At 42.8% G+C, this 18,658-nt stretch overlaps 1 protein-coding gene across 1 annotated transcript; it reads right to left on the bottom strand.

Annotated features, from left to right (window-relative positions):
- Positions 1–10,554: 10,554 nt before the first annotated feature.
- Positions 10,555–11,925, bottom strand: LOC113585685 (olfactory receptor 10J4-like). The gene has a single exon (XM_027023344.3). The coding sequence runs from the start codon at positions 11,742–11,744 to the stop codon at positions 10,803–10,805; it is 942 nt and encodes a 313-aa protein (XP_026879145.1). The 5' UTR covers positions 11,745–11,925; the 3' UTR covers positions 10,555–10,802.
- Between the last annotated feature and the right edge of the window lie 6,733 nt (positions 11,926–18,658).

Raw genomic sequence — 18,658 nt, 5'->3', positions numbered from 1 at the left:
CAGGGAAAAGGCAAACGTCGATCAGGTGAGGGAGGTCCTCTGACGGACTCGATCAGTTCTCCCCAAGCTCAGGGGTTGTTCCTCAGCACCACAATGGCTTGGGGAATATCTGAAACACGTCTCAAGGATTCTGGGGCAGGAGGCAACTTTCTCGACGCTGGGTTGGCCAACAATTTAGCCCTGCCATTGGTCCCACTGGACGAAACCCTTGCCATTGCTGGCATTGATGGCCGGTCCCTTGAGCCAGGGGTTGTTAGTCATCATACCCGTCCAGTCACGTTGCAAGTCAGAGCACACACTGAACACATTGTACTGTTCATTATCCATGCACCCGACTTGCAACTGATTTTGGGGTACCCGTGGCTTCAGCAACATAATCCTCTGGTAGACTGGCTGAGCCGGTTGGTGCTGTCATGGGGTTCGACGTGTCAGACCTCCTGCCTGCAGCTACCCAAACCCTGTTCTGGGGCTGGTCGCAACCCCAATGGTCTGGATCTGTCTCGAGTCTCCCAGGAATACTGGGACCTTAGGAAGGCCTTTAGCAGACAGAAGGCCCAACTACTGCCCCCCCACCAGCCATACGACATGGCCATAAACCTCCTCCCGGACTCCAGTCCCTCTAGAGGCCACTTGTTCTCCCTTTCAGGTCCTGAATGTCAGGCAATGGAAGAATATACCCAGGAAGCCTTAGCCCTAGGATTCATCCTGCCATCTGCTTCTCTGGCTGGTGCGGGTTTTTTTTTTTTTGTCGGGAAGAAAGGCAGTGGGTTACGCCCCTGTATAGACTACCGGGGCCATAACAAGATGACTGTCAAAGACCATTATCCTCATGACCTCAGCATTTGAGGTGCTGCAACAGGCTTCAATTTTTACCAACTTGGACCTGCATAGCGCCTACAACCTGGTGAGAATCCGAGAGGGAGACGATTGGAAGACTGCGTTCATCACCCCCTCTGGGCACTATGAATACCTGGTTATGATATTTGGGTTGATGAACGCACCTGCTGTCTTCCAGCAGTACATCAGTGAGGTCCTAAGGGAGACCCTTGACAGATACGTGTTCGTCTAATTGGATGACATTCTAATATACAGCCAAACGGTAGACAAACACGTCAAGTTGGAGAAGTCAGTGTTCCATGCCTGTACCATCTCCTTTTTGGGATTTGTTGTCTCCCACAATAAATTGTGCTTGGACCCCGCCAAGGTGCGGGCTATAGAGAACTGGCCTAGACCCACCTCCGTGCATCTGGTCCAATGCTTCCTGGGCTTCACATATTTTTAGCGCAGGTTCGTTAAGAACATTAGCACAGTTGCAGCCCCACTGTTCGCGTTGACCAGGAAGGCATCGGGTGAGTTCTGCTGGTCCACCGAGGCCCAGCAGGCGTTTGATGAACTGAAACGGCATCTGATCAAGGCCCATATTCTGCAGCTCCCTGTTGCTGAGTTTCCATTTGTCGTTGAGGTGGACGCATCTAAGGTGGGCGTTAGTGCAATTCTATCCCAACGGTCCGGAGAGGACAAAAAACTGCATCCCTGTGCCTACTTCTCTCGATGTCTGTCCCCAGCGGAATGGAACTACGATGTGGGCGAGCTTGCACTCGAGGAATGGAGGCATTGGCTGGAGGGGGTAAAACACCCCTTCCTGGTCTGAATGGACCACAAAAACAGGCCAAGTAACTTAATCCGCGCCAGGCCAGATGGGGACTGTTCTTTGCCTGGTTTGATTTTACCATATCTTACCGGCCGGGCACTAAGAACATTAAACGGGATGCCCTCTCTCAGCAGTGGGAATCCTCACCGCCTTCTGCTCTGCCCTCAATTGTTATCCCCGGGGCCCGCGTCGTAGCGCCAACCCAGTGTGGGGTTGAGAAGGCAGTACGTGAGGCTCTCCTTACTGAGCCAGACCTGGGTGGAGGCCCGCCAGGACGGCTGTATGTCCCTAAGGCGGTTAGAGCTCAGGTCCTCAAGTGGGGACATGCATCACCCTTTTCTGCGCACCCAGGAGTCACACGGACACTTGAGTTTCTCCGTCGGCGGTTTGGTGGCCCCGCATGGAACCCGACAAACGAGTGTTTGTGAACTTCTGTCGCACCTGCATTCAGTGCAAGGACCCCAGAACAAGGCCCACTGGTCTGTTGCACCCATGGTCTTCGCGCCCTTGGTCTCACCTTTCACTCGACTTTATTACAGGGCTGCCCCCATCAAGGGGCAACATGGTGATTTTGGTGGTTGTAGACAGGTTCTCCAAGGCTCGAAACTTCTTTGCACTGCCTAAACATTGGCGAAGGAGACAGCTAAGGTATTGCTTACCCAGGTGGTCTGTCTTCATGGGCTGCCTAGCGACATGGTAAGTCGGACCACACCGCCATCTTCCTCCTACCAAAATATAAACAACGGCTGAAACGGGAAGCTCCGGTTCAGAGGGAGGTCGCGCGCTGGACAGACCAATCGGTGGCCGCTCTGCAGGACGCTCTGGATGACGAGGACTGGGACATGTTCCGGCGCAGCACTGATGATGTCAGCGAGTTTACGGAGGCAGTAGTAGGATTTATTGGGAAACTGGTGGACGACACGATCCCAAGAATCACCATCAAGAAGTTTTCCAACCAGAAGCCCTGGGTGGACAGAACCATCCGCGAGGCTCTGAACTCTCGAATTGCTGCCTACAATGCGGGGATCATCAGCGGGAACATGGACGAGTACAAGTCCACAGCATACGGAGTGCGCAGGGCGGTGAGGGAGGCAAAGCGGCGCTACGGGAAGAAACTAGAGACACAATTCCAGCAGAGTGGCTCTAGATCCCTGTGGCAGGGACTACGGATGATCACGGACTACAGGAGCCCACCCTCCGGACTGATGAGTGCGGATGAGTCTCTGGCGAACGAGCTGAATACATTCTTTGCTCGCTTCGAGGCTACATCTAGCAGCGCTAATGCTAGCAGCACAAATGCTAACGGCGCTAGTGCTAACAGCGCCAATGCTAACAGCGCTAATGCTAACAGCGCCAATGCTAACGGCGCTAGTGCTAATGGCACTATCGGCGCAGCCAGTGGCACATGCGTGGGGCCCACCATAGAACAGCGCCCTCTCATCATCACGGAGAGTGACGTGAGGAGAGTGTTTAAAAGGGTGAATACCAGGAAGGCGATGGGACCAGACGGTATCTGCGGGAGGGTCCTCAAAGCCTGCGCAGATCAGCTAGCCCCGGTATTCACCGACATCTTCAATCTCTCCCTGACGCTCGGTATTGTCCCTTCCAGCTTCAAGCGGTCCACCATCGTCCCCGTCCCGAAGAAACCTCGACCCTCCTCCGACCTCAATGACTACCGCCCTGTCGCCCTCACATCAGTTGTGATGAAGTGCTTTGAAAAGCTAGTCAGAGACTTCATCACATCTTCACTGCCAGCCTCCATGGACCCACTGCAGTTTGCATATCGCCACAACCGCTCCACTGACAATGCGATTGCACATCTGCTCCACACTACACTGACTCACCTGGACGAAGGGAGGGGAAATTATGTTAAAATGCTATTTGTCGACTACAGTTCAGCATTTAACACTATCATCCCCTCCCTACTCACTACTAAGTTGGGAGATCTAGGACTGCATACATCCCTGTGCGACTGGATCTCCAACTTCCTAACAGACAGACCACAATCAGTACGGGTGGGCAACTGCTCCTCAACCACCCTCACCCTCAGCACTGGAGCTCCTCAGGGTTGTGTCCTAAGCCCCCTGCTCTACTCACTGTACACCTATGACTGCACAGCCACTTCCAGCTCTAACATCATTGTCAAGTTTGCTGACGACACCGTTGTCGTGGGTCTGATCTCGGACAACGACGAGAGGGCCTACCTGGAGGAGATTAAACACCTGGAAAACTGGTGCCAGGAAAATAATCTCCTCCTAAACGTCAGTAAGACAAAGGAGCTGATCGTGGATTGCAGCAAGAAGCAGGAGCGGCACTACCAACCTGTGAGGATCAGTGGAACCACGGTGGAGATGACTGTATATCTGTACATCTGTATATATAGATTTAGATTTATACTCAATTACCCTGTTACACAACAACTGTAGATATGGTATTATACAAAATGGATCTGTACATTCTGTAGATTGTGTACATATATACCCAACCATATACATTGTACATTGTGTATATAATCATAATATACATATATTATACATACATTGTTAATATATTTTTGTACATACATAGAATATATATATTTATCTGCATATATATATCTTTTTTCTCTATGCACCCCTGTTTCTCTTCCTCAGTTTGGACAGAGCACTCTCCACCATTTCACTGCGTGTTATACTGTGTATGACTATGTATGTGACGAATAAACCGAACTTGAACTTGAACTTGAACTTGAACATCATGTCAGACCGCGGGCCTCAATTCACCAGCCGGTTCTTGGGGGCCTTCTGTTGGTTGTTGGGGGCGGAAGCTAGCTTGTACTCCGGCTTCCACCCCCAATTCAATGGCCAGACCGAAAGGGTTAATCAGGACTTGGAGCGCACCCTCCGCTGGCTGGCCTCTTCCTGTCCAGCCTCTTGTTCTGAGCACCTATTATAGGCGGAGTTTGCCCACAACACCCTGTGGCACTCCTCCTTAGGCATGTCACCATTCGAGTGCCAGTACAGTTATGCTCTGCCCATGTTTCCTGACCAAGAGGCCGATGTGGGTGTTCGGTCTGCTGAGCAGACAGTCAGGCTCTGCTGCTTCACCTAGCGACGTGCACGCAGGGCTCTTTCGTCTGCCGCTGCTGCTCAGAAACGTTACGCCGATAAGAGACGGCGACCAGCCATAACTTATCAGGCTGGGCAGCAGGTTTGGCTCTCGGCCAAAGATCTGCCTTTGTGTGGGAATCCCCGCAAACTCGCTCCTCAGTACATTGGGCCATTCAAGGTCCTTTGCCACATTAACCCTGTCTCTTATCAACTTGTCCTTCCCCCATCACTGAGGGTCCACCCCACTTTCCACGTGTCTCGGCTTAGGCCAGTGTTGTGCTCGTTGTGCCCCTCCAACTCGCCGGGCCCGCACATGGTGGACGGTGCACCAGCATACTTGGACATCCGGCAGGTTCGTGGTGGGGTCCAGTATTTGGTGGATTGGGAGGGATATGGGTCTGAGGAGCGGTCTTGGGTCCCCTCCCATCACATCCTGGACCGTGACCGCATTCGGGCTTTGCGGCAGGATCGTGCAGCTGGCCTTGGGACATCAGGAGCCGCCCCTTCCGGGGTGAAAGATACTTTCCATGTGGCTATGTATATTTAAGGCATCTTGCCATTATGAGTGAACGCAACTGATCTTAATTTTACTTATGAGATTACTGTTATGTCTCCCCTATCTCTCTGTGTGGGCAAGTTAGGTAACATGGTTACAGGCGATTTCAATGTATAGTAGATCAGTGGTAGATCAGGGGCTGGTGCCACTTTGTAGCACTGTTAGTCAGGAAAGGTATATGGAAGGCAGGGAAGCTGTTTTATTATTTTCATTTCTTTGGCACCATTCAGATTGTCCACCCGTTCTTCTTGACCACTCCCAAGATTTGTTCTCGTTCCTTGAACCACGTGCTCTTGCCACTGATGTCTGTTTATATTGTTACAAGTAGATCGATATAAACACAGAAGTTATTGATGGCGGTCTGATCTTTGGCTACTTTATACACACACACACACACACACACACACACACACACAACCCTCGTAGGACTGTTGCATCCCTGTAGTCCCTGTAAGCATTGGTAGCTCAGTGGTTAAGGTACTTGACTTGTAATCAAAAGGTTGGGCCCCTGAGAAAGGCCCTTAACCCTCAATTGCTCAAGTTGTACTCAGTCATAATTTGTAAAACATTTTGGATAAAAGCGTCAGCTAAATGCCGTAAATGTAAATGCAGTCTTGCAATCAACCCGGCACATATTATTAGCACAGTTAAAGTATATTGTCTGGTGTTGGTGACAATTCTGAGGACCTCCAGCATGTCTTAGCCAAGAGTGCATTCATCCATTAGATCAGTCAGGACTGCTATATAGACTACATATAGACTACTGCTATATAGACTAATAACCTTTAGGTCATAGGTTTAATTTTTGACAGGTGCACCCCCTCTCCACCAACCCCTCCCCCAGCAATTCACCCAAACCATTCTTTCCATGTGCATAGAATCCAGTATTTGTATTTGTAGCTGTATTTTTAGAGGTAACAAAATTGTTGCTATTCAAATAAAAGGACATCAATGTTGGAAAAGGGGGCAGGAGTTGGGGAAAATATGACAAAAGTTATTTCACAAGATCCAGAACTTTCACTTTGAGCCAGGCAGAACAGAAAGCCATGGACAAATACACTCAGAAGGCCTAAGCCCGGGGGTTTATTTGTCCTTACACCTTTCCTGCAGCAGCTGGTTAGTTGGTGTAGGAAAGTAGGACCCTACATAGATTGTGGGAGTCTCAGTCAGATCACTTAGAAATACCATTAACCATGACAACTATTCCCGTTTGCACTGGAGCAGCACTGGGGGGCCAAATATTTCACCAATTAGACCTTATGAGCATCTACAACCTCGTCAAGGTAATGGAGGGCGACAAATGGAGGCAACATGATACTATGAGTGGAAATTTTGAGTACCATTTGCATTCAATTAGTCCTTCATTAAACGGCTGATTTATAATAGCCTACATTGATGTATTTTAGTGTATTCCCCTGACCTGGGAACTACCAATATATATTTTCCTTGTCGTCTTCCAGCTGACAATCAACTGCACATTAAGGGGGAAGTATGAATTCCACTTCCACGTGAATGGCCCATGTGCATCTCCGGAGATCTGTGGCCTGTTATTCTCTTGTTCTTCCCCTCCCCTCCACCTCCCTCTGCACACATCCTCCACATGCTCCTTAGACATCTTTACTCACACCACCTCAGTCTTAACTGGATAAATCTGGAGCGAAACAATTATATTCTGAATGTTGTCAAGAACAGACAGCATACTCCAGCTTAAACAACTGCATCCTCAAATGGAATTGTAAACTCTATAAAATAAACTGTCCATCCACTTTCAAATAACAGCACCATATCTGTCCACAGCATAGTTAAACAATGTAAAGGATCTGAATGATAGGGGGTCTCCCTACCAAGAAAGCAAGAATTTAAGCCACTATAATGCCTAGTCTGATAAGAAGTGCTGTTTTAAGGCAAAACTAAAAAACACCATTGCATGGGTAAATGTTACATGTCACACGTTTTGGTGCAGGTGAATTTTATTTTCTGTTCATCAAATTAAATGTTAGTAAACTGTTATTACCATATATGTGTGTGTGTGTGTGTGTGTGTGTGTGTGTGTGTGTGTGTGTGTGTGTGTGTGTGTGTGTGTGTGTTTCTGTTCCCTAACTGTATTTAATCTTCCAGATCCGATGCCAGGTTTCCTCACTTTTTCACCTTGATTCTATTCTGTTCCTCTCCAGGTCTTCCAGCCTGCTTGCCCCTCCTATATAAAGGTCCCTTCTGGAGGCAGTTAAGTAGGAAGGCAGTTGGTGGTGGTTATTGCAGAGATTGGTTTTGGCTTATTTTTGTATTGGTATGATTTATGTGTATGACCTTGTTTTCCCATTTGGACCTTGAACTTTAGCTCCAGTCCTCCTACTTTGGTTGCTGTGGTATATATTGTCTAGATAGTGTGAATCTTGTTTGGTGTATGATGCTTTGGTGTTGGATACGGGTGGTAGGGAGTGGTGCCATTTTTGTCGGGTGTGGGTTTTTGCCTCTGTTTATGTGTTAAGTAGTTAGGGTAGTCTTTTGTATGTTTCTTTTTGTTTACATACTGTGTATTTTATTTCAGTAGTGTGGGTCTTGTTTATTGTTTTGGCCTGGGACTCTCCTGAAGCAATTGCACCAGTGTGTTTATTTGTTTGTAAATAATTACCTCTGTACCTCTGTATTATACACTAATAGATGAAAAGGACTATAATTTATCTTACTGTTATTTTTTCTTTAACAGTTATATTATCCATTCCGTTAGCTATGTATCATCATTCCTTTTCCCTGTTATGGTCTCACAGCCTAGATGGGGTCATAACACGATGCATGAAAGTCTCCTAGAATTATTAAAATGCAGCATTTAGCATCTTTAACCCCCATTTCAGCCATGAGCCCTGAGAGTTTAGATGCTTGTAAAACCATATAATATTCATCAAAGTAGTTACTGAACATAGAAAATATATTCTGTCACTCCTTTTTAGATGTGTTTTTTGTATTAATACAATTGCTTCAATTTTGTGAGATGCAATGTATGAGGTCTTGTTATTTATGACAACCATAATCTGACAACCAGTGGAAGCTGGCCAAGGTAGGGTGCTATGGCATTTGAAAGGTTGCTGAAACTGTCCCCACCTAGTATATTTTTCACCAGCCACCACTGCTGACAACCTTAATTAATACAGTTTCACATATCGTGTTATATCTCCTCCTGAGACGTATTCTAGAAAGGGGTTTAAATAACTAACCTGGATCTGTTAACTCAGAGTTTGTGGAAAATCATTGTTTTCCTTTCCAACAACTGGGTTTGGAGTAAATGTTGGTTAGCTGATATGGCTGTTAGTTTAGCTTCATACACTGTGAACCTAACCTGCCCTCTAGAAGGTTTACTTAACCATAACTCAAGGATACACCCATGGCTTGTCATTTTCTCATGGACACAGCAGACATGGGAGCTCAAATTATTCACAGAGCTCTTCATCAGGAACATGTCATTAGACCCCAATTAGACATCCTGTCATTTTCTGTTGAACATCTCTGCAAATGTTACTGTTTCTCAGTTATCTACCTAAACAACCTTCTTAAACCTAATCAACATTCTTCAAACATTACACATCATGGATCAGCTCTCACTTCTCAGCAGGTTTTATGCATTACTCTCTGTTTTTTGCCGCGAAGAATTCTATACAACATAGGAGACGCTGAACATGTTGGCAAGGCAACTATATGGCAGTCCATCTGACGAGAATTCCTGCCATTTAAATGCTTCATGCACAATTTTGTGGTGTTCCCTGGGCACAAGCCTGTACTGGACATCAAAGAGGAATCTCACAGAATTGCAGTTTTGTCTTTGTTGACATAGAATTTAAAAAAGGAGAAAACATAATTTGGAAGCAATCGATAAATACCTCCATACCATTAGTCTTTCACGATTTCCAGGAGTCACTGGCTGCATGGATGGATCCCACATTCCCATCACAGCAGCTTCAGAAGATGAAGATGATTATGTGAACATCAAATGATGTACAGGTAGTGACCATTATAATGGCCTTCATTAAAACTGATAAAAAATGAGCATTTAATAATGTACTGCAACTCACTGTTCACAAGATTATATCTGATACTACCCATATCACTAATGTTGAAGCTAAATGGCCATGCTTTTTCCATGATTTTTTGGAAGTCTACACTCTATAACCAATTTAATCAGGTTAGGCCTGTGGCACTTTTGCTAGGAGTGTGGTTCACATTGTGTGCAATGTTGTTTTTTATCATTGCAACCCCCTGTGTGATTACAGGACAATATGACTGCCTCCTCATTGCAGATGGGGTATCCTTCCCTGCCCTATCTAAAAACACCCTATCTTGACCCTAAACCTGGACTACAGTCAGGGTACAACCTGGCCCACTGCAAAATTAGAGCAAGGATTTAAATGACCATAGGGATCCTCAAGGCCAAGATAATATAAATTAAACTTAATGAACACAGGCACTTGTATCCTGGTGGGTAGTTGGCTCCAATGAGCTTTCTCCAGGCATTCTGTCAGTTATAGGCTGGCCACAGTCCTGCTCTTTGGCCTGTGTGAAAGGTGGTGATGGTGGCCCCCCTCTTGTTGTGTGTAACCTTTTTATTATTAGCTACGGAGCCAGAATCAAATGTAGGCACTGCCTAGCTAGTCTACAATTAAGAACATTAAGTAGTTATCTTATCAGCTGTTCTGGAATGGAGAACTCTGGATTTGACATGCTGAGGTAAGTCAACTCAGAGTTCAAGGTTAAGTGTAAGGTGTGTTAAACCTGATTTCTGGAACACCCCCATGAACTAATACACTCAGCATCACCATCCAGTTAATCACTGGTCACAGCCCCACACACCTGTTATCCATTTCCTGCCCTACTTAAGAACTGAGTTTGTGCTCTTCCAGTTCAAATTATTTCATACCACACTTGAGTTCTGAGCCTTTTGCTAGTATTTAACATGTTATTTGTTTTCTTGGATTTTTGCCCTTAGTTTTGGCTTTTAGCTTTGGATTACCTCTGACATACCTGGTTTCACTGTTAATCAATCTATTGTGCTTTTGCCTCATATATTCCTATTTGTCAATTTTTTTTTACTCTGAACTGTTCTTGATTTGTACTGCACATTGTCTTATTAAACTCTCTGTAGTCTCTTACATTTATGACACTAAGATGAAAATTATTATATTTGTGCAACTATAGAAGTTAATTTAAATACTGTGCATACTTCATTCTAAAAAGAAAAACATTTTATAAAGATAGTGAGGTCTTAACAACTCTATGAACCATCCACTAAGGGATAATTTCACAGAAATACCTATCACAGAGGAACCAATTATTCACATTCACAAAACTACCAAACTAGCAAATTAATTTATTCACTTCTACACTAGATTGCATTCATCAGGGGCATTAATGCCCCATCATTTTAAAGTACAACACTAACAATATCACCAAATCCAATTGTAATTAAATAATTATTTCTGCACAGCAAAACAGACATGTTTCTGTAGCTAAAAAAGTTTTAAAAACATACATTTGTATTGTTTTTGTGAGAAATCAGCATCTTGATCTTATTCAGGATCTCTCTCAGTTTCAGTCCATATATAATGGGATTGAAAAGAGGAGGGATAACCAAATAATCAACAGATAATATCACAGAAATTATCAGGGGGATGCTTGATTGTAGTCTGTTATTAATAACTTCAAAACATGAATTCATAGAAAAATTGATGAAAATGAAAAGATGCGGTAAGCAGGTCTGTAGAGCTTTTCTTCTGAAATCCTTTGAACTCCCTATACAGACTACAAGTATTCTAATGTATGAGTAAATTATGAAAACCACTGGTGGAACTACAGCAATGATTAAAACAAATAGTCCATATACATTGTTCACAAGTGTGTCTTCACAACTTAATTTAACAATTGAATAGTTATCACAGTAAATTCTATTTAATTTGAATTGACATAATTTAAGTTGATATGTCAATATAAGCCCAACACTATTTTCACATGAGGGCAAAAACCAAGAAATAAACAAAATCTTCCTGACAGTGGACATTTTTATAAGTGTTGCATATTGCAGTGGTTTACATATAGACACAAATCTGTCATAGGCCATAGCAGATAACAGAGTGAATTCTGAAGTAGCAAATGTGTAAATTAAAAATGCCTGGAATGTGCAGACTTGGTAAGAGATAACTTGTCTTTCAGAGAGGAAATCATTTAGCAGTTTAGGATAAAATGCAGTTGTTCCACAGAGAGAGTTCAAAAGCAAGGCAGCAATGAATATGTACATTGGTTCATGGAGACTTTTGTTGATGTATATGACATAAATCACAACAGCATTAAAACAAATAATTAACAAGTAAACTATGAGAGTAATTATAAAATAAACATATCTGTGCTTCTCCAATTCCACATGTCCTGCCAGGGTTAAATATGTAACATTAGTAGAATAATCCATGAGTTTCCATTAAGTCTTCTATCAGTTTCTGCAGCTATATAAATTATCTGGTAGTGATCACTCCTCAGTCTATGTTATTTGATCAGGAATCATTAAGTAGGTTCATAAGAGTGGAGATGTATTGCTGTAATGGGGAAATCAGATGTGTGCATTTATACTTTGTCACCTGGACACACTGGATAAACACACCCCGTGGCACACCAATGGCAGTAACTTGCAGATTTCCAAGTAATGCCCCACGTCATGACTGTTCCTAAGGAGGTAGATTATTGAATTAATAAATGCACATGAACAACACAATGAACCACCACATGACATTAAAACACTTAGAATCTTAAACAGAACACTTCAGTTTCAGTAACAATAAAATACTATTGTTTTTTACATTGACAATTTGTAAAATATGTTTGTTTGCTGTATATAGAATCAAGAAAATCACCGTTTTCAGCAAATAGTCAGAAACCAAAACATTATATACAACACCACCCAAGACCAGCTTTGAAATTTGGTCCACTGATAAGATTGTGGACAAGACAATTCAAAAGAAATAAGTTACTATCAGTTGTGCAAGGCATTTTAGTGTGAGCTTTATAGGCCGAGCTTGGAGGGGGGTGAAGCTGGGACATCAAGACCTCACTTTTGAGCTTTCTGGAGGTGTTTTGGGCTTAAATTTAATGAAACACTGAAGAAGGGATTTGCCTACATGATGTTGTGGTTGCTAGAATGAAGAGAGTAAACAGGTTCCTATGTGAAGCTCTAATGGCATAGGATATTTTATTTCTTATCATCAGTACCAGTGGTACTTAGTTTTTTTAATGACCTAATTTACATTTGTGGCATTTAGCTGTAAATGTTAATTGAGGGTTAAGGGCTTTGATCAGAGGCCCAAAAGTGACAACTTGACAGAGGTGGGGCTTGAACCAGCAACCAGTATTGCCATTGCTGATAGGTTGCCAGATCTTCCTGTTTGGATTAAAAATGTCCTGGAAAAGTCATTAACACTGTTGGGATGGTGACCACTGAAGATTTGTATTATATTAATAATAACTATCACATGGTGACATGCGGTAATATAGAAGAGAGGGGCACCTGTTACAGGGACCCTCACCCCACATTCAAACATCATACCCTGGCACGTGACAGGCCAGAAGGGGCACCTGAGGTAGGGGTGGCATGGCCTGGAAAAGGCATGGAGGAAAGGATGGATGCATGGCTTGGGGAGGAGTTGGAGAGGAAGCTGAGACTTGGGATGACACCGTGCACCGGGCAGGGTCTTGCATAGATTGATGGACAGAGGGCTGGGAAATGGACTGGTTTGGACACTGAATAGACTGGGCACATGGTACCAGGGACAGGAGCACAGGGACAGAGACTTTGACAATCACAGAAACTGAAACCTGCAGAGGAATGGGGACAAGAAAGCAGTGAGAGGGATGAACAGGGGTTGATGCTGACAAGGAAGGTTGCTTCAGAGATGCACCACTACAAAGACGGCACTACTCTCTCGCTCATTTTTATTTATTATTATTATTATAGAATTTTAAGACCCTCTTGTTATGCTGCAGGAGTATGCATGGTAAGCACTGACCATATTGTGAAGGGCCACATTCCTTCCATCATCTCTGCCCTCTGCCCACTGCCTCATATTTGGCAGTTATTATTCCTTTAACATTCCCTTGGAATTGTCATTCTGCTTGTAATTGTCTGGAAATTACATTCCCTTGGAATTGTCATTTTGCTTCAGATCTGGTTACTTGCTGGTTAGAAAGGTTGTAACTCTTGCTTGTCTTGTTAAATATCCCAGCCTTGCCTTATTAACTATGAAATTGGAGTTGATTAAATTTTTTACACTTATATTCTTTCTGTTATGTTTTTTTCTCTGCAAATTGTTTTGTTTTGTTCTCTACAAGTATTTTCTCTTCTGTTGCTTGGTGTTCAAAACTACTTTGTAAGTATCTATAATTTATTTCACATATGATTTGTAAGGCTGGATTTCACATACCCAGCAGAGCCAATCACAGTTGTCACAGGAATTGTTTAAATATGATATCTGTAAATGCTGGTTTGGTTGCACAGCCTATGCCTTGACTTTGAAAGCACTGAAAAAATATTAACTGAATTTCTTTTGTGTGGATTCTATTTTTCCATGGTAATAGTTAAAGGTGGAAATTTGTTTAAAAAATTGACAGTATTAAACTAGCATACAGATTGCTTTACCTCGGAACTGAATCAACTAGCGAGATGCCCTATATAAGGACCCATGTGAGAAGAACAATGGGCCAAAAACTGAGAAGCATCGGGTTTCAGAATATTCTTAAGGAGATACCATGCTCTCAGACAGTGGGTTTAGTATATAAGTTTTAATGGGCTTGATGATTGTACATCTACACAAACGTGCTTTTACTAAAGGTAAAGCAGGAGTTGTTTTCAATGGAAACTGAAGCCATGTGGGGCTGCCCTACATAAGGACCCATGGGGAAAGGATGGCTGTACTGGTTACAAATAAACACACTATCCTTCAAGAAACAATTCCCATGTGCCCTTATCAAGCAGTAACCCCTAGAGAGGCCGGTGTTTTGGTCAAGTCTCTTCATGTAAATTGTGTAAAACGTGAGCTGGAATTATTAAAACTCATTATATGCAACTGCATGAATATTTGTTCTTGTTAATAAAAAAAAAAAACTTCAATTTTTCAAATTAATATTAAATATACAGTTTTACTTTTGGAATGTTAACAATAGTAAAATGAATAAAAATATTCCATTATATTAATGTGACATATTCGAACATGTCAGATGCTTGCGGATAAAATAGAGTTTTAATTTACAGGGGAGTAATCCACAATTGTAAAAGCAAAACAGGTGAGGGTCAAAGCCAGAGCAGAAGGTGCTCAAATCCAAGGGGGATAACCTGAATCACAGAGATAAACCAATCCAGGGTACAAACCAGAAGACAATCAAAGGAGGCAGACAAATCCAAAAGAGCCAGCGAATAAAGAAGCACCGGGGAAACAAAACAGGCCCGGTAACAAACAGTCAGAATATGTGAGAATCACTCAGGACACACTACAGAACAGTGGAAATACTTTGAAGAGAATAAACAGAACATGAAAGAATATATATCATAGCAAAGATAATACACAGGTGCCATTAATAATCTGGTGATGATGATCTAGTGAGGTTTTGCCAGGGAAGACGGGAATTGCAGTCATGAACTTGGGGTGGCTGTGTGACAATTAACTTTATGATGAATCTTAAATACACTTCATGTATTTTGTCTGAGATCTCATATAATTCTTCATTTTAATATGAGAAATTCTTTAATAAAGTGTTTTTCACACAATGAGACATTAGATAAATAAAAATGTGCCAAAATAGTGAATTAATATAAGAAATAGAATTCCATAATGATCTAGTTATAAAGATTGGACTCTTCATAGTGAGAGCAATGTGTGCATGTACAATATTTTTTAGTGGTCTCCGACATTAAGAACATTGCCAAGTATTCTGGATCTTTTTCATCTTTGAGGCCAGTGAAACATGCACTTGCACTGTTTGGTGCATAGGAGAACTAGCAGCAGGTTAGCAGGATGGATTGCTAACAGGATTGGAAGGAAAACATTTTTTATTACTAGGCATAAACAAATAAAATGGTAAATCTCAGCAAGTGTCTTGCTGCAACATACAGGGAATATAAATAAGAGAAGTAACTCTCTTTCTCAAGCATCATTTACATTCTGGCTTAGCTGATGCTTTTATCCAAAGCAACAGTGGCAACCTGGCTGTGGTGGGATTTGAACTTTGGCAGCCTTCTGATTACTAGTCAAGCACCTTAACCACTGAGCTACAACAGCCCCCTGTCAGTGGGGAACTGAAAAAGAAACAGAATATGAGTAGGCTACACATAACAAGGCTTAAGTGGGTCCAATTTCAATCAACCACTGAACCGCTCTGACACAATTTGCATCCCTCAGATGACACTGGACCACACCCTGGTTGCCACATATTCTCACCATTTGACCCAGGCTGGGCTGCAGACTACCACCTGGTGGCGAGAGGAGGATATTGGCCACAACAATCAGAGCCCTTGGCCAGTGGGCCAACATGAACTTGAAGGGCTAAATTGGCCGATACCAACACTTTGTTTGCTGCATGGACAGCTTTTCAATAATGTACAGTACCAGATGATCTTCCTCCTTGATCTTCTGAGACAGAACAGCTCCCATCCCTTGGTTGGATATGTCCTTCTATAAGAGAAAAAGGAGAGAGAAGAAGATGTAGATGATTGTCATCCAAGTAATCAGCAGAGATTCTGTCCATGAGATGCTGGAACGTGTCATAGGGTCCCGACATCTTGGCAAATAATTTGAAATTCAATGTTGGGAGCAATACAAGCACTTTATCTCCCATAGTGAATCTATACAGCTAGGCGCCCAAGTTCTAAGTGCTGGACTGACGTTCTTGTGTCTGGAGAAGGGTGAGCCACTGGTGCAAACCACAAGGGGTGGAGAAATTACAAAATGCACAAGATGCTGAAGTCAAGAGGATTTGGCATTAACCCTTAGTTATATCCAGTATCAAATTAAAGCTAACAGTGCCCATCCGATCGAGCATCTTGTAAATATGTGGTTTGGGTATGGGTATGCATCAAATTTAGATACTCCATTACTTTTCTGAAGTCAAAACAGAAGTGAACAGACCCATCAGGCTTGGAAAGTAGCACTATACGACTGGTGTAGTCACTGCTTAACTGTTTTATCTATGCTATGTTCAACATGGCCCTGAATCCATTCCTGAACCACTTGTTTGTTTGTTTTTTTCAGGAAACTATAGGGATGGCTGTGAACAAATACTCCCAGGGAGGTCTCAATGTGGTGTTCTATGAGATCAATCAATTTCTCACCCCCAGACAGATTGACTGGGCAAATGCTTTTAAAAAAATCCTTAAGAACATGATATGGGAGGTCATGCAGAAGGGTATATTGCTGGATGCATTTCTGTTTGCAACACAAGAGGTTCCACGAGGCTCCATGGAATTCTCTATCTTTTATTTATTGTGCAGGCAAAAGCTATGTGATGTTGCATGCATCATTTACAAAAATGTGGTGGAAGGACCTTCTTATAGTAAATGAAATTCAGTATGTTATCAACCTGAGAGAATGAGGACACTTAACACAAGAGAATTTGCTCATCAAGAACACCAGACCAGCACTTATAACTGGGTCACCTAGCTGTATACATTCACTATGGGAGATAAAGTCCTTCTATTGCTCCCAACGTTGAACTCCAAATTACTTGCCAAGAGGAAAGAACCCTTTGAGGGAACATGGCATATAAGGCAGGTCAGTTATCAGATTAGAACAGATGGGGTGAAGCTCTTTAAATATCAACTTTTCCTAAAAACAAATATCACCACTACCTAAAATCCTGGAGGAGGTGGTCCCGGTTATCATGGCAACTGTAGTCCCTGACAGGGATGAGTTGGGCCCAAAATTCCCTAAAAATTCCAATCTATTTTGATCCCTGTGGTGACCATCTCTCCCCATCCCCAAAAGCCAAGACTACTCTAGGGGAGATACTGCAAATGCAAAAGAATGTTTCGCCTGAGATCAATCAGTATCAATGCCACATTGTAATGATTCTCCATGTTTAGGTCAGACAGGGGTCAAAGCAACACACCAGGCACTACAACAGGTAGCATAGTGATCATGCATAATAAACATCAAGGGCTGCTTAGTATGCTGCCAATTTCAACTCTCCAATCTTACATACAGAGACCCACTACAAAAGAGAAATGAGAAATACCTTTCCCTGGTCAGACCTTCTACTACACTGGTTGGGGCCACACATTAAATCAACAAGAAGTAATAAGTATTTTCTCACAGTCGCTAAATATATGGAATGTTTGCCTGCCCCAAATGACACTACACTCACTATAGCTTACTTGTTGATAAACCACATCAGTTCTAGATTTGGACTATCTAGCCATGTCAACTCTGACAGATGGGCACATTTCACTGCTGAGGTAATGCAACTGTGCTTTCAAATCAGTTAGCATCCTCAAACCTCTGACCAGATAGAAAGAGCCAAGTGAATTAATGACTGGTAGACAAATGTAGCAACAGCAAACACCACCCACCGATATGTGATCAACCATCAAAATAATCACTATGGTCTTTCAAGGTATAAATACTCAGAACATTTTTGTGCTTAATAATTTCATAACAACGTTAGACTAAAATATACTAATTGTAACGTTGTTGCTGGCCCAAGGGCCGATGGGCGTGGAGCAGGACGCACAGACTCCCTCGATAGTGAAAGACATTTATTAACATAGAACACATACTATGAAGGTAGCACTCACACACAACATTAACGACAGACATGATTATACATTTAACTGGACACAGGCTACAGCAACATTTAACAGTGACCACACAAACATTTTACATACATCAGTAAACATCTACATAAACAATGACCAACAAGGGAGCACACACTCCCTTGTTGACAAAAACACTTAAACTTAAATACACTTAAATACAGACAAAACACTTAAAACTAAATCCCTTGCAGGTGTGTGCATAATGGAAAATAAACAGAACATGGAAATATAGGCAGGGAACTTAAACTGAACCAAGAACAATGACAGAAAACACAGAACACTGGTTAATAACACAAAGTAGCATGCAAAGTAAACGCTGTCATAACAGTAGGAAAATATCTAACCTTTAGACATAGACAACAACCAGCAATGTAACATAGGAACCATAGGGCTTAAATATATGGACTAACAAGGGTTAAAAAGAAACAGTTGGAATTAGTAAGGGGTGGAGACTAGAAACCAGGAAAATGGGAAGCAAAGCAAAACAAGAACACAAGGAACAGTTTACCAAGTGGACTACAACTCTATTG

The sequence above is a fragment of the Electrophorus electricus genome, chromosome 2 (assembly GCF_041902795.1).
Source record: "Electrophorus electricus isolate QZ-2024a chromosome 2, ASM4190279v1, whole genome shotgun sequence".
NCBI lineage: Eukaryota > Metazoa > Chordata > Actinopteri > Gymnotiformes > Gymnotidae > Electrophorus > Electrophorus electricus.
The sequence above is the reverse complement of the archived record's forward strand: the minus strand, read 5'-3'. Positions and strand labels throughout refer to the sequence as shown.